At 36.5% G+C, this 14,911-nt stretch overlaps 1 protein-coding gene across 1 annotated transcript in view; it reads left to right on the forward strand.

The window, feature by feature from the left end:
* LOC117337568 (C-Maf-inducing protein-like) overlaps positions 1 to 13,557 on the forward strand; it is a 94,482-nt gene extending 80,925 nt beyond the window's left edge. The window contains exons 12-19 of the mRNA XM_033898606.1: positions 1,188 to 1,214; positions 1,490 to 1,646; positions 4,364 to 4,477; positions 5,003 to 5,143; positions 5,569 to 5,763; positions 7,089 to 7,194; positions 8,073 to 8,143; positions 8,324 to 13,557. Coding sequence (XP_033754497.1) covers positions 1,188 to 1,214; positions 1,490 to 1,646; positions 4,364 to 4,477; positions 5,003 to 5,143; positions 5,569 to 5,763; positions 7,089 to 7,194; positions 8,073 to 8,143; positions 8,324 to 8,377 — 865 coding nt within the window. The 3' untranslated portion in view covers positions 8,378 to 13,557. The remainder of the gene's footprint in view (positions 1 to 1,187; positions 1,215 to 1,489; positions 1,647 to 4,363; positions 4,478 to 5,002; positions 5,144 to 5,568; positions 5,764 to 7,088; positions 7,195 to 8,072; positions 8,144 to 8,323) is intronic.
* The last annotated feature ends 1,354 nt before the right edge of the window (positions 13,558 to 14,911 follow it).

The raw sequence follows: 14,911 nt of genomic DNA on the forward strand, positions 1-14,911 counted from the left end.
ATCGGAAAACAACATGGCCGACTGACAGCCATCTTGGATTTTGACAATTGAAGTTTGTTATCGCTATTTCTCAGAAAGCACTGAAGGGATCTTTCTCAAATTTCATATGTAGGTTTCTCTTGGTTGCCTAGTTATGCATATTGCATTTTGAGACCAATCGGAAAACAACATGGCCGACAGGCAGCCATCTTGGATTTTGGCAATTGAAGTTTGTTATCGCTATTTCTCAGAAAGCACTGAAGGGATCTTTCTCAAATTTCATATGTAGGTTTCTCTTGGTGCCTAGTTATGCATATTGCATTTTGAGACCAATCGGAAAACAACATGGCCGACAGGCAGCCATCTTGGATTTTGACAATTGAAGTTTGTTATCGCTATTTCTCAGAAAGCACTGAAGGGATCTTTCTCAAATTTCATATGTAGGTTTCTCTTGGTTGCCTAGTTATGCATATTGCATTTTGAGACCAATCGGAAAAACAACATGGCCGACAGGCAGCCATCTTGGATATTGACAATTGAAGTTTGTTATCGCTATTTCTCAGAAAGTACTGAAGGTATCTTTCTCAAATTTCATATGTAGGTTTCCCTCGGTGCCTAGTTATGCATATTGGGACCAATCCGAAAACAACATGGCCGACAGACAGTCATTATCGCTAAATCTTAAATTTTATATATAGGTTCCCCTTGTTTGAAATGTACTAGCTATAGAGGGCTGTTTATGAAAATACACAGATTAGTAAGACTTAGAGGAAGGGAAAAGTAGAGAAAAGATCAATCTGACATGGAACCTATAAAGATCATTCAATGGTGGGCGCCAAGATCCCTCTGGGATCTCTTGTCAAACTTCACACAATATTTAAGGACCATAATATCCCATGATACCTTGGAAAAGCTAAGAGTTTCAAGTTTTTTTAATCAAGGTCAAGGTCACTTAATATTTTTAGCAGTGGTTGGTAGGGGACATCCATTGCTTAAACAATACCAAGTATGCTTGTTGCTACTACATTTTCTCGACATGAATTAACAGTTTTTGCCAACAATTTGCAAAAGAAAAAGAAATAAGAAAAAAAAGAAATTTCTAAATCGGTTCAGCTCTGATAGCCATTACTGTTTATTATTGAATGTTCATGTGTTGGCCCCCTACAGAATATTGTGATGAAGGAACTACGTTTACTTTCTGTTCTCAGTGCCCTAGCAGATGAGTTTTTCGCTTCGTAAGTATCATCCAATTTCATCTTCTACTGTGACAGATTTGAAATCCTTCATGTTGTTATTTTGATGAGTTTAACAGTTTGTCAGCTGAAGAAATCAAATACTGATATTTAAAACTTTTTTTTGATGTATGTAGTTTTGTTAATGAATTTCCTGAAATGTAAATCTATGAAAATCTAGACTTTGGCAAAAAAATTCCACAAGAGCGGTTTGAAATTCCTGATTGTAACTCTAGTGGCTGACTTTCATGGCTTCATGAATGACATTTGTGATGTAGCAAGATGAAGTCGGTGCTGAAGAATATAGCTGAAGATGATCACTGTGAAGTCCACCAGACCATACTGGGAATCCGCGACGGCAAGGAGGGATGGTTCCACATGTATACACCGGGCAGTCTAGCTTGTGATGATGAGGGGGAGCTCTGGGGTGTCATGGTAAGTCCCGTCAGCACCACACATCAAAGATATATCCCAGCATCCCTCATCAACCATCCTAACCTCACAATCCCCTGGTCAGAATTTATGTGACAATTCTTGCTTCACTATCTCTGCTTAAAAATCACAATCCACCTCATATCTTGTCACCTTCACCATCTCTATCCCACAATCCACCTCATATCTTCCCTCCTTCACCATCTCTATCCCACAATCCATCTCATATCTTCCCTCCTTCACCATCTCTATCCCACAATCCACCTCGTATCTTCTCACCTTCACCATCTCTATCCCACAATCCACCTCGTATCTTCTCACCTTCACCATCTCTATCCCACAATCCATCTCATAACTTCCCTCCTTCACCATCTCTATCCCACAATCCACCTCATATCTTCCCTCCTTCACCATCTCTATCCCACAATCCATCTCATACCTTCTCACCTTCACCATCTCTATCCCACAATCCACCTCATATCCTCTCACCTTCACCATCTCTATCCCACAATCCACCTCATACCTTCCGTCCTTCACCATCTCTATCCCACAATCCACCTCATATCTTCTCACCTTCACTATCTCTATCCCACAATCCACCTCATATCTTCCCTCCTTCACCATCTCTATCCCACAATCCACCTCGTATCTTCCCTCCTTCACCATCTCTATCCCACAATCCATCTCATATCTTTCCTCCTTCACCATCTCTATCCCACAATCCACCTCATATCTTCCCTCCTTCACCATCTCTATCCCACAATCCACCTCATATCTTCCCTCCTTCACCATCTCTATCCCACAATCCACTTCATATCTTCCCTCCTTCACCATCTCTATCCCACAATCCACTTCATATCTTCCCTCCTTCACCATCTCTATTCCACAATCCACCTCATATCTTCCCTCCTTCACCATCTCTATCCCACAATCCACTTCATATCTTCCCTCCTTCACCATCTCTATCCCACAATCCATCTCATATCTTCTCACCTTCACCATCTCTATCCCACAATCCACCTCATATCTTCCCTCCTTCACCATCTCTATCCCACAATCCACCTCATACCTTCCCTCCTTCACCATCTCTATCCCACAATCCATCTCATATCTTCCCTCCTTCACCATCTCTATCCCACAATCCACCTCGTATCTTCCCTCCTTCACCATCTCTATCCCACAATCCACCTCATATCTTCCCTCCTTCACCATCTCTATCCCACAATCCACCTCATATCTTCTCACCTTCACCATCTCTATCCCACAATCCACTTCATATCTTCCCTCCTTCACCATCTCTATCCCACAATCCACCTCATATCTTCTCACCTTCACCATCTCTATCCCACAATCCACCTCATATCTTCCCTCCTTCACCATCTCTATCCCACAATCCATCTCATATCTTCCCTCCTTCACCATCTCTATCCCACAATCCACCTCATATCTTCCCTCCTTCACCATCTCTATCCCACAATCCATCTCATATCTTCCCTCCTTCACCATCTCTATCCCACAATCCATCTCATATCTTCCCTCCTTCACCATCTCTATCCCACAATCCACCTCATATCTTCCCTCCTTCACCATCTCTTTCCCACAATCCACCTCATATCTTCCCTCCTTCACCATCTCTATCCCACAATCCATCTCATATCTTCCCTCCTTCACTATCACTATCCCACAATCCACCTCATATCTTCCCTCCTTCACCATCTCTTTCCCACAATCCACCTCATATCTTTCCTCCTTCACCATCTCTATCCCACAATCCATCTCATATCTTTCCTCCTTCACCATCTCTATCCCACAATCCACCTCATATCTTCCCTCCTTCACCATCTCTATCCCACAATCCACCTCATATCTTCCCTCCTTCACCATCTCTATCCTACAATCCACCTCATATCTTCCCTCCTTCACCATCTCTATCCCACAATCCACCTCATACCTTCCCTCCTTCACCATCTCTATCCCACAATCCATCTCATATCTTCCCTCCTTCACCATCTCTATCCCACAATCCATCTCATATCCTCTCACCTTCACAATCTCTATCCCACGATCCACCTCATATCTTCCCTCCTTCACCATCTCTATCCCACAATCCACGTCATATCTTCTCACCTTCACTATCACTATCCCACAATCCACCTCATATCTTCCCTCCTTCACCATCTCTATCCCACAATCCACCTCATATCTTCTCACCTTCACCATCTCTATCCCACAATCCACCTCATATCTTCCCTCCTTCACCATCTCTATCCCACAATCCACCTCATATCTTCTCACCTTCACCATCTCTATCCCACAATCCACCTCATATCTTCCCTCCTTCACCATCTCTATCCCACAATCCACCTCATATCCTCTCACCTTCACCATCTCTATCCCACAATCCACCTCATATCTTTCCTCCTTCACCATCTCTATCCCACAATCCACCTCATAACTTCCCTCCTTCACCATCTCTATCCCACAATCCACCTCATAACTTCCTTTCTCACCATCTATATTCCACAATCCGTCTTTTTCTTATCTTTGGACTTTTTTCAAGGCAAGCAGGGATTTTACATATCAGAAAATTTCTAACAAAGTTTAATTTTTTTCCTTAAATAATTGTTTTGACAAACATCATAGACAGTATTACATACATGCAGCATGGACAACACAGAAAATCCTCATTTACTAACAAAATTATAACTTTGATTCTTCAGCTGAATTCCTTGATACATTGTTGCTGTAAGAGAAAGAAGTTTTTGAATGGCCTTAACAAGATGGTGGGTCCTATCATGCTGCTGGCCCTGCGAGAGAACGAACCATCTATGGAGGTATGTAACAGTTTGAAAAAACCCTTGTTCAGTGAGGTAGTCACAAACTACTACAATGAGACCCTGCCACAAAATGACCCTGGCTGTTAATGGGGTGATAAACTCAACAACCAAACAGAGATATTTGGGAAATGCACTTTCAATCCAAATTGGAAGAGCAATTCATTTAAAGCTGATGGTTTAAAGATGATTTGCATTTTGTGTCTAAAACTGATTGACTTCAAGGAAATGTGAATATGAATACTGAAATCAGGAAAAATGTTAAGTATCGGACATCGCAAAAAATGTTAATGTAAAATGTCTATTATCCTTGTGAAAATTCTGTAATAAATAATTGGAGCCTTGAAAAAAAATTGAAAGCTTAGAAATGGGCTTGAATTTGATTTGGCCAAGTATTTTGAAATGACTATACGCAACTGTAGTTACATATATTAACACAGAGGTATACCAATTGACCACAGTTACATGTTGTATTTGACTTAAAACATTAAGCCAGACAGTAAGGATTGTGTTGATATTCCCCAGGTGCTGTGTGCCATGCTGGAGTTTGATGTCGTCGAGAGTAATGACATGAAAATGCAGATGGTTACAACTCTCCAGAGTACGAGCGTAGGGAAGCGCATGTACGCCCAGCTGTGTGAGAGGCAGATCGCCCTCCGGGAGCTGGTAAGTTATTTATCTGGGAAAGGCGCTGACATTTGCACTTGGTGAAGGCCAAATATTTCACTGAATTCAGTTTTTAGTATGGATATAAATTGTATTTGTAATGAATAAATGACATTTGCACAATATATTTTTTTTTTTTCTCTCTCTTTTTTTTCACTTGGTGAAGGGCAAATATTTCACTGAATTCAGTTTTTAGTATGGATATAAATTGTATTGTAATGAATAAATGACATTTGCACAATATTTTTTTTTTTTCTCTCTCTCTTTTTTTTCACTTGGTGAAGGGCAAATATTTCACTGAATTCAGTTTTTAGTATAGATATATAAAATGTATTTGTAATGAATATATATAAAAAGATTACACCTGCAGTTCTGATTTCGGGATTAGATAGTCCTTTTGACAAATTCTCACACATTCACTTCAGCAACAAAAAGGTGGCCCTAAGAAGCTCACACTGCCCTCAAAGTCGACCGATGCTGACCTAGCCAAGATGCTAAGTTCCGGGTCGTTTGGGAACCTTGAGTGCCTCAGTCTTGCGTTCACACATGTTACCAGTGCGTGCGCCAATGATCTGATAAAGTTACCATCGTTACGTTACCTCAATTTGTGGTCTACGCAGGTATGATGTCAGAATCATTGGTTTAAATGTATGGAGTATAACAGGTATGATGTCAGAATCATTGGTTTAAATGTATGGAGTATAACAGGTATAATGTCAGAATCATTGGTTTAAATGTATGGAGTATAACAGGTATGATGTCAGAATCATTGGTTTAAATGTATGGAGTATAAGAGGTATGATGTCAGAATCATTGGTTTAAATGTATGGAGTATAACAGGTATGATGTCAGAATCATTGGTTTAAATGTATGGAGTATAACAGGTATGATGTCAGAATCATTGGTTTAAATGTATGGAGTATAACAGGTATGATGTCAGACTCATTGGTTTAAATGTATGGAGTATAACAGGTATGATGTCAGAATCATTGGTTTAAATGTATGGAGTATAACAGGTATGATGTCAGAATCGTTGGTTTAAATGTATGGAGTATAACAGGTATGATGTCAGAATCGTTGGTTTAAATGTATGGAGTATAACAGGTATGATGTCAGAATCGTTGGTTTAAATGTATGGAGTATAACAGGTATGATGTCAGAATCATTGGTTTAAATGTATGGAGTATATCAGGTATGATGTCAGAATCATTGGTTTAAATGTATGGAGTATAACAGGTATGATGTCAGAATCATTGGTTTAAATGTATGGAGTATATCGGGTATGATGTCAGAATCATTGGTTTAAATGTATGGAGTATAACAGGTATGATGTCAGAATCATTGGTTTAAATGTATGGAGTATATCAGGTATGATGTCAGAATCATTGGTTTAAATGTATGGAGTATAACAGGTATGATGTCAGAATCATTGGTTTAAATGTATGGAGTATAACAGCTTCCGGTCAAAATTATTTCACAAACTTCATATGTAGTCAACATAATGTCGAAGGCCTAGGTATCATCAGAGAGATGGCTCTCAGGGGAGGTAATCCAAATGAGCATTTTTTTCAAAATAAATGAAAAGTAGATCTTTGTCATTGTAGCCCTGAGGTTTCTTTTCAGTCTGTACATTACATTAACAGAAATGTGATATAAAACAGATTATAAATGTAGTTAACTTAATGTAATGATTCATAAATATAGCAGGATGATTATAAATATAGTTTGTTTAATGTAATTATTTGTGCATTTCTTTTCTATGATCATTATATCCACATTGACAATATAGTTCCATATGGTTGGGCAAAAAATATTTTAAATCATGTTGTAAGGGTTCACTTAAAATGTTTCAAATGTCTTGTATAAGACACAAAAATTACCATGTGTAATTTGTTGTTGAGGTGTATTGTAAGGTGTCTGGCTATTTTTATGTTTTACCCGACAGTTTGGTGATGCTGGTCTACAAATGATATCCGAGTACCTTCAGAAGCTACAAGTGTTGAATCTGTGTGAAACTCCGGTCACCGACAAAAGCCTCATCTGTCTTTCTGGTAGGAATAGTAGTAGTTTATTTAGGTGTCGCGCACCAAATTCATGAGAAGCATCGGAAGTGTATAAAATACATAACATGCTTAAAATACATTACAAATGATTAATATACATTACAAATGCTGAAAATAATCACGAATGTATAAAATACATTACAAATAGTCAGCTGTTCACAGTTTGCTCCTCTGTATTGTAACAGCTCATAATTTTGTGTTTACAATAATTTAGTGCCACAAGCTGTACGTAACTTTATATAAAACTCTCTCGGGCCTATAGAAGCTCTCTACCTTTACACATGGATTAAAATTATAGATTGTTGCATGCTTGCATTCGAGTCCTCCCAACAGAGCAGACCAACTGCAGGCAGCTGATATTATGAATGACATTTCCAATCCAAGGATTATATTCAGAATAGGAAATTATTCACCAGAATAGGGAAATTTTTCATCAGAATAGGAAAAATTTCATCACAGTGTTCTTCATCACAGTGTTCATCAGAATTTGGGAAAGTGTTCATTCGAATAGGGAAAATGTTCATTGGAATAGAGAAAATGTTCATCGATATATCAGAAATGGGGAAAGTGTTCATCAGAATAAGGGAAATGTTCATTGGAATGGGGGGAAATGTTCATCAGAAAAGGGAAATATTTCAAAGAACTTGGCAAGGTTTTTGATCAACGGGTAAGACCCTCAATCTGGAAGAGTTCATAGTCTGGTTGAACTTTACTGCAAAAAAAATCAAAACTCAGCAGAAAAGTATTCAAGATTAAAATTAGGTTTTCAACCTTCTCACAATGTGTATTGAGTGTAAACAAACATCTTTCTCAAATGTTGGCATGAAAACACCAAAGTTTATGAAAATATGTTTATTGTTTTGCAGCCTTGAAAAACCTACGCAAACTGAACCTAAACAGTACAAGTTTATCAGCGTTGACATTCGAAGGGTTAAAGGTAAGAATCAAAACTTGACCTGTATTGCAATATCTTTTATGCTCTTTTATATGTTAAAACTACAAACACAATTAAGATAAATAAAATGTCCAACCATGATAACCTAATTTTTGATTATCTTAAGGAAAACCAGATTAATTTGTGTAAGACTTCATTTTTTTCGTGTGAATTTTGTTTCAGACGAAACTGCCCGCCCTACAGGAATGTGACGTGCGCTACACAGATGCTTGGTGACTATAACAGTAGAAAATCGGAACACTTTCTTTTCATCAATTCTTCACACCGAACTCATGAGTGTCTATTGACATCTACAGATCTACTCCTCTTCTTGGTGTCATTGTTGATTGCTGTTTCCATGGTTACCATTTGTTATCATCCAGGATGTCTAGAAATTCGGATTTCTGGAAATTTCCTTTCTTGAGATGAAGAAATCCTACAGTTTGTGTATGGTGTTAAATATCTACCTGATAAATCCATCTAAAGTTGTGTCCTCTGAGGGTCATTTAAGTCTAGATAAAAGGTCATGTAACCTCGGGGTCAAGGTCACTGTGACCTTTCAACTTCGTCATAATCCAATGGATTTAAGAGGATTCCAAACCACTGAAGTGCTTTCAAATGTTGAAGATTGATTTACGTTCTTGGTGTCCATAGTGATGATAGCTTGTGTCTAACTTCCAAAGTGAATTTACAATTGATACACTAAAGATACAATGTGATGAACACCCAGGTCTTTGTTGTCAGCAACTACCAAAAAATGGAATACTTATATGGTCATTAATTCCAAATATGGAATACCTAATGTGACCATTCATTCCAAGTATGGAATACCTTATATGGTCATCTATTCCAAATATGGAATACCTAATGTGGCCATTCATTCCAAGTATGGAATACCTTATATGGTCATCTATTCCAAATATGGAATATACCATATATGGTCATCACGTTCAAATATGGATTTCCTAATATGGTCATCTGTTCCAAGTATGGAATATACCAACTATTGTTTTAATTCCAAATTTATAGTACTGAAGCATGCACACAGGAAACTACGTTAGTGCCACAATTCCTGTCATGTTCAAACATCAGACTTGACATGTGTACTTCAGATGAAGTCAATAGGGGTCAAATGGAATAAAAGAGTTTGGGTCAAATCTGTTTACAGATTTGGACCTGTGTTGAGTGTAAATAGTGGCAAGAGTGTCGTTGGCCGTGCACCACAATGCAGATGTTGTATATATAGTATGGACGGAAGTCTCTCTTACCCCCGTCTATGATATTGTCCCAGACGTTTTAATGTTTCACTCTCAAAGAGTCAATTGATCATTCGTCATGACATCCTGTCATCCGACACATTTTACATGTGTCCGTATTCTGTCATCTTTGTCATTAACTATTCATGTGTGTTTGTATGTCTGTCTGTCCTAAGTGAGCATCGTCATCAAATCGTGTCTCACAAGCCTTTAACTATCATCCAACTCATATCTTGTAAACATCTGTTTGATGACGTCATACATGTTCTCCATATACCAATCATCATCTAGATTTTATATTCAGAAACACGAAGAGAATGTGTAGAGTTAATTTATAAATGATTATGTTACATGTCAAAACTCTTATTATTATAAATCAAATGGTGCATAGAATAATGTCTTGAAGATTAAAGGAGAAGACAAACAGAATATTTATACACTGAAGAGCTTTACAAGGGGAGGTAATTCATGAAGAAGAGTAGTACATCTCCAAATTCATCATAGGCTTTACTTCTGATAATTTGAATTGATCATTTTGAATATAATTTATTATATTTTGTACAAGCTGTTGTCCAAGACAGAGTTACTTGTCAGCTTACAGCATCTCAAATCTACACATTTTTATAATAGAAATGATATTTGAAATATATATAGTATTATATACAAAACACATCTACGCAGGAGCATAAACAAACATGGCTACACAATATCATAATCATTGTCGCAACTATACAGACTAAAAAAGTATTTAAAAAAAAAAAAAAAACAAATATGGCTGCACAACATCAAAAATAGTGTTACAATCACTGTAAACAAAAATCGACACACAACTTCATAAACCGAACAGTGCTACCTGCATTCTGTGCTGTGCCAATCTTCAGAAATTATTTCAAACAAAATGTAACTATCATATTACTTTGTATATGTTTGAGTTGACAGTTTACCCTATAACTTGCACAAAGCCATACAATAGTGACATGCCCCTGTTTTTATTTTGGGCAGAGTCATGTAGGTGGTAAACTAATAACTAACAAGCTCAAGTTTTTATTGCAAAAATTTTTTCTGATAATTGAAGTTGTCCATTAAGTTCATCACAAAGTCGATTCTATGGTTTGAAGTAAAGGCTGACATTTAATACTTTTAAAGATTGTGTTGATGATATATATTGACATGTCATATTGATAAAATACATCTATATTTTGTGTAGTTGTTGAAATAATTAACTTGTGCATGGATGGATGTCTTTATTAATGCTGAAATTATTTATATTGCTTAATTTTTTTTTTTTTTAAGAGTTCAGTTTTTTAGCTTAATGAAGCGAAGTACAGAGAGGCTATATACAGTATTGCTATATACCCCCAGCGTCATTGTTGCTTGCATTCATAGACAGCTAGGTTAAAGTTTTTATGAAACAGATTTGTGTCGGTACTAATGAGAATACAGCTTAAGTTTTTGACATGCATGTTCCTTGTGACAAGGTACTACTACATTTGCGACCTACTGATGTTGACGGTGACCTTTGACCTACTTTAAGAAAAACTTTGACCTTGGCCACAATATATTATACCTTATGAGATAGGACTTTTCATTTTGACATGCGTTCCTTGTGAGAAGGCCTTTCCATTGGTACTACATTTGAGGATCTGCTGATGTTGACAGTGACCTTTGACCTACTCTAAAAAAAACTTTGACCTTGGCCACAGTATATTTACCATTTGAGATAGGGCTTTTAAATTTGATGTGTATTCCTTGTGACAAAGCCTTTCCATTGGTACTACATTTGAGGATCTGCTGATGTTGACAGTGACCTTTGACCTACTCTAAAAAAAACTTTGACCTTGGCCACAGTATATTAACCATTTGAGATAGGGCTTTTAAATTTGATGTGTATTCCTTGTGACAAGGCCTTTCCATTGGTAATACATTTGAGGATCTGCTGATGTTGACAGTGACCTTTGACCTACTCTAAAAAAACTTTGACATTGGCCACAGTATATTAACCGTATGAGAGAGGGCTTTTAAATTTGACGGGTATTCCTTGTGACCCTGCTGACCTCGACCACGACTATTGACCTACTTGAAAAAAAAATAATCTGAATTTCAACCCACTCAGACTGTTATATTGTCTTCTCACAAATCTTGTTTCTTTATTTTTTAATTTCTTCCAGTTATCATTTTGCTGCTTATTACCTATTTTTTTGCAATAATTACATAAAGTGTTTATTCACGCTTGTAGTCTAATAATTGACTTTAAAATAAGGGTACATGTATACTGCCATTTCGGCTGAAATTGATAGTCGAACCTTGTTTTGTGATGTCATTGCGGTCATGAAAACACTTCTAGGTATCCCGAGTATTCGAGGTGACCGAGTATATATCTTATATAGAACGTTTACTGTTGGAACTGAATTTTTACTTCAAGATACGCAGAGTCTAATAGTTATCAGAGTGAGATAATGAAGATAATGTGCTTCAATTGAAAAAAAATGTACTTTTTTGCTGTGTTCAATAAAAACTTTACATACATTGCCAGTCGCCACTATATTTCTAGTGAATGTTTTGTGTGTTATAAATGAGTTTGAGGAAAGTGTCAAGTAATTTTTTTTGAAAAAAGGAACTATGAAATATTTTGGCCGACAATGAAGTAAAATTGGAATATATATATATATATATATATATATAAGGTCCCTGTATTACTATTTACAAAAACTGCCGGATTCATGAAAACGCAATATTTTAATAAAAGTCCTTGGTAATTGATCATGAGGTGAAGCTCAGCTATGTTATTTGTTGAAATTATATAAACTATTTCCTGAATAATATGATTATTTTAGATAAATACTGTTTATGTTTAGTGCTGAGGTTTATCTGCTGTTTTATTTGCTACTTTCATCTTTAATCCAATGTTGTTGTATTTTTTTCTGTGATATGATTTTGCAATAGCTTTATATATAGTCTTATTATACGTGTACATTGCATTTTATTTGTGACACTAAGGAAAGCCGAATATTTTCCTATTAAAAGAGGGTGGGAGGGGGGCAACGAAGATTTTTACACAATGTACACAATAATTGGTCCTGTTATGGGTTATTATTTGCTTATTACACATAAATATTTTTTGTGTATCTGATTGAATCCTTATATGGTTTACAATAGTGTGAATGTGTTTGGAGCAGAAAGGTGTTGACCCTTTCACCCCTACTGACTATATTGAACTTCAAATAATGAATGAATGGCAGAGTCCACTAAAATTTCTAAGGGTTGAAAGGGTTAATATCTTTTTATTGATATTTCCTGTGCCTCATTTCAAAGTGGTTCTTTCCAGAAATGTATTTCGTTTTGCTGTTTACATGTGTAAATAGGATACAAAATGTTGTTTTAGTTGATGATGGGAATAAATTGTTATATTTCAGTATAAATTATAACTTTTCAGTATAAATTGCAACACTTCAGTATAAATTGTCCTCCAGCATTTCATCATAATTTATATTTATTATTTAACATTTCAGTATAATTGAATCATTTTAGTTTGATTTGAAACATTTCAGTAAGAATTGAAACTTTTTAGTGCAATTTGGAACTTTTCAGTATAATTTGCTTCAGTTCAGTATGATTTGAAACGTTTCAATATGAGTTGAAACTTTTCAGTATAATTTGTATCATTTCAGTTTAAATAGTACTCTGACTTGCATTTCAGTAAAAATTACACTTATATAATGTTAAAATATCCAATAAGAAATTACACAGTAGCTTTTCATTAAAAATTACACTAACGTTAAATTTCAGTATAATTTCTATTTAAGATTTATAATTTTAACATTGCAGTTTTGATCATATTCCATATAATTGCAGAGTAACTTGTAACATTGCAGTATAAATCAACAAAACAAAGTTCAGTAAAATTAATACCTTATCTTTCGGTAGTCAACTGTAATACAATATCATAATAGGTACAAATCTTCCTGAGACATCCATTCAGATTTTCTACATTAGATAAGTCAGTTTCTGGGAGAAGAGTTGTAATTCATTATATATTATTTAAGGAAGGCTTGCTGTATCTAATACTGCTATTATATTTGTTATTGAAGGCATCGGCGAACTTCCACTATACTTTTTAAACTCATTGTAAACCAAGGATCTAAATAAATTTTTTAAAAACCATTTTGTGTCTTTATTTTATTCTGCTCACATGGGTTGAACGTCAAGCTTTTCTGTTTTGCCCAATTTTCCACCAATGTCCATCTGATGACAAAGGGCTGTTCATCAACAAATTGCCTTGTAGTGTTAATTTCTTACTGCATGTGGACCATTTCACATACAAAATATTCTTAACAGATCAGTTTCCAATTTTAATGTTGGCTCAACTTAACCTAGTTGTACTTGAATCTCAGAACAAAATTGTTACATGGTAGGGTTCTCATATATCTATATTCACTGGGAAGTTTTAACACTAGCCCTCCACCTCTGGGTTGCGAGTTCGAAACCTACGTGGGTCTGTTGCCAGGTACTGACCGTAGGCCGGTGGTTTTTCTCCTGGTACTCCGGCTTTCTCCACCTCCAAAATCTGACATGTCCTTAAATGACCATGGCTGTTAATAGGACGCTAAACAAAAATAAACCAAAACCTCATATATGCGTCGGCGGTAGATAAAGGGTTAACATCCTATTAACAGCGCTAGCCATGGCCATTTAAGGACATGTCAGATTTTGGAGGTAGCCGTAGCCTTACTTTACCAGCAAAAGCCCACAAAATTTGGAATAAAATTTTGGGAAAGGGCTCATCCTCCGACTGGATATGTCCACGAGTTTCAGATTTATGTGGGAAAACTTGATAGTCCAAGAGGAAGAGTTGAAACAGGACTAGGAGCAAGAGTTGTTAAAGACCTTACAAACAAAATTCCTCTGGGGAAGCTGTCCTTGGCATGTTCTTCATGAATATTCAATAGATGGTATGAGGGCTGATTGATAAGGTGTGAGCCTCGTATTGAAGGATTTGAATTTTGCCAGACATATTGTATTATTTTCGAACATAATCCCCTTCAGTATCTATACACTTTAGCCAGCAGTGTTTAAGGGCCTCAATGCCACTTTTATAGAACTCCTTTTCTTGGCTTTTGAGAATGCCATCCACTGCATGTTAGGGTTAGGGTGCCTGAAATAGAAAGTCTGTTGAAGCGAGATCAGGTGAATAAGGTGGATGCTCAATCAATTTAAAGCCACAATCGTGAATGGCAGCCTTGGCAATGACAGACTCTTTCACCCTAACCCTAACTGATTTTGTCCATTTTGCAAAAGCAGCTTGTCTTGTATGAAATAACCAAATAAGACCAGACCTTGGGTACACGGCCCTATATAGTCAGAGAATAGAAGGACTTAAAAAAGAACATCCTTGAGTACCTCCTTCAATACCAGGCTCAAAACTTATCAATTAGCCACATCAATATTCAATTAAGTAATTCATGCCGTGAATATTCAACAGAGTGTGAATACTCGAGGAATATTCACATTATTTCAC

The sequence above is a fragment of the Pecten maximus genome, chromosome 11 (genome assembly GCF_902652985.1).
Source record: "Pecten maximus chromosome 11, xPecMax1.1, whole genome shotgun sequence".
In the NCBI taxonomy this organism is placed as follows: Eukaryota; Metazoa; Mollusca; class Bivalvia; order Pectinida; family Pectinidae; genus Pecten; species Pecten maximus.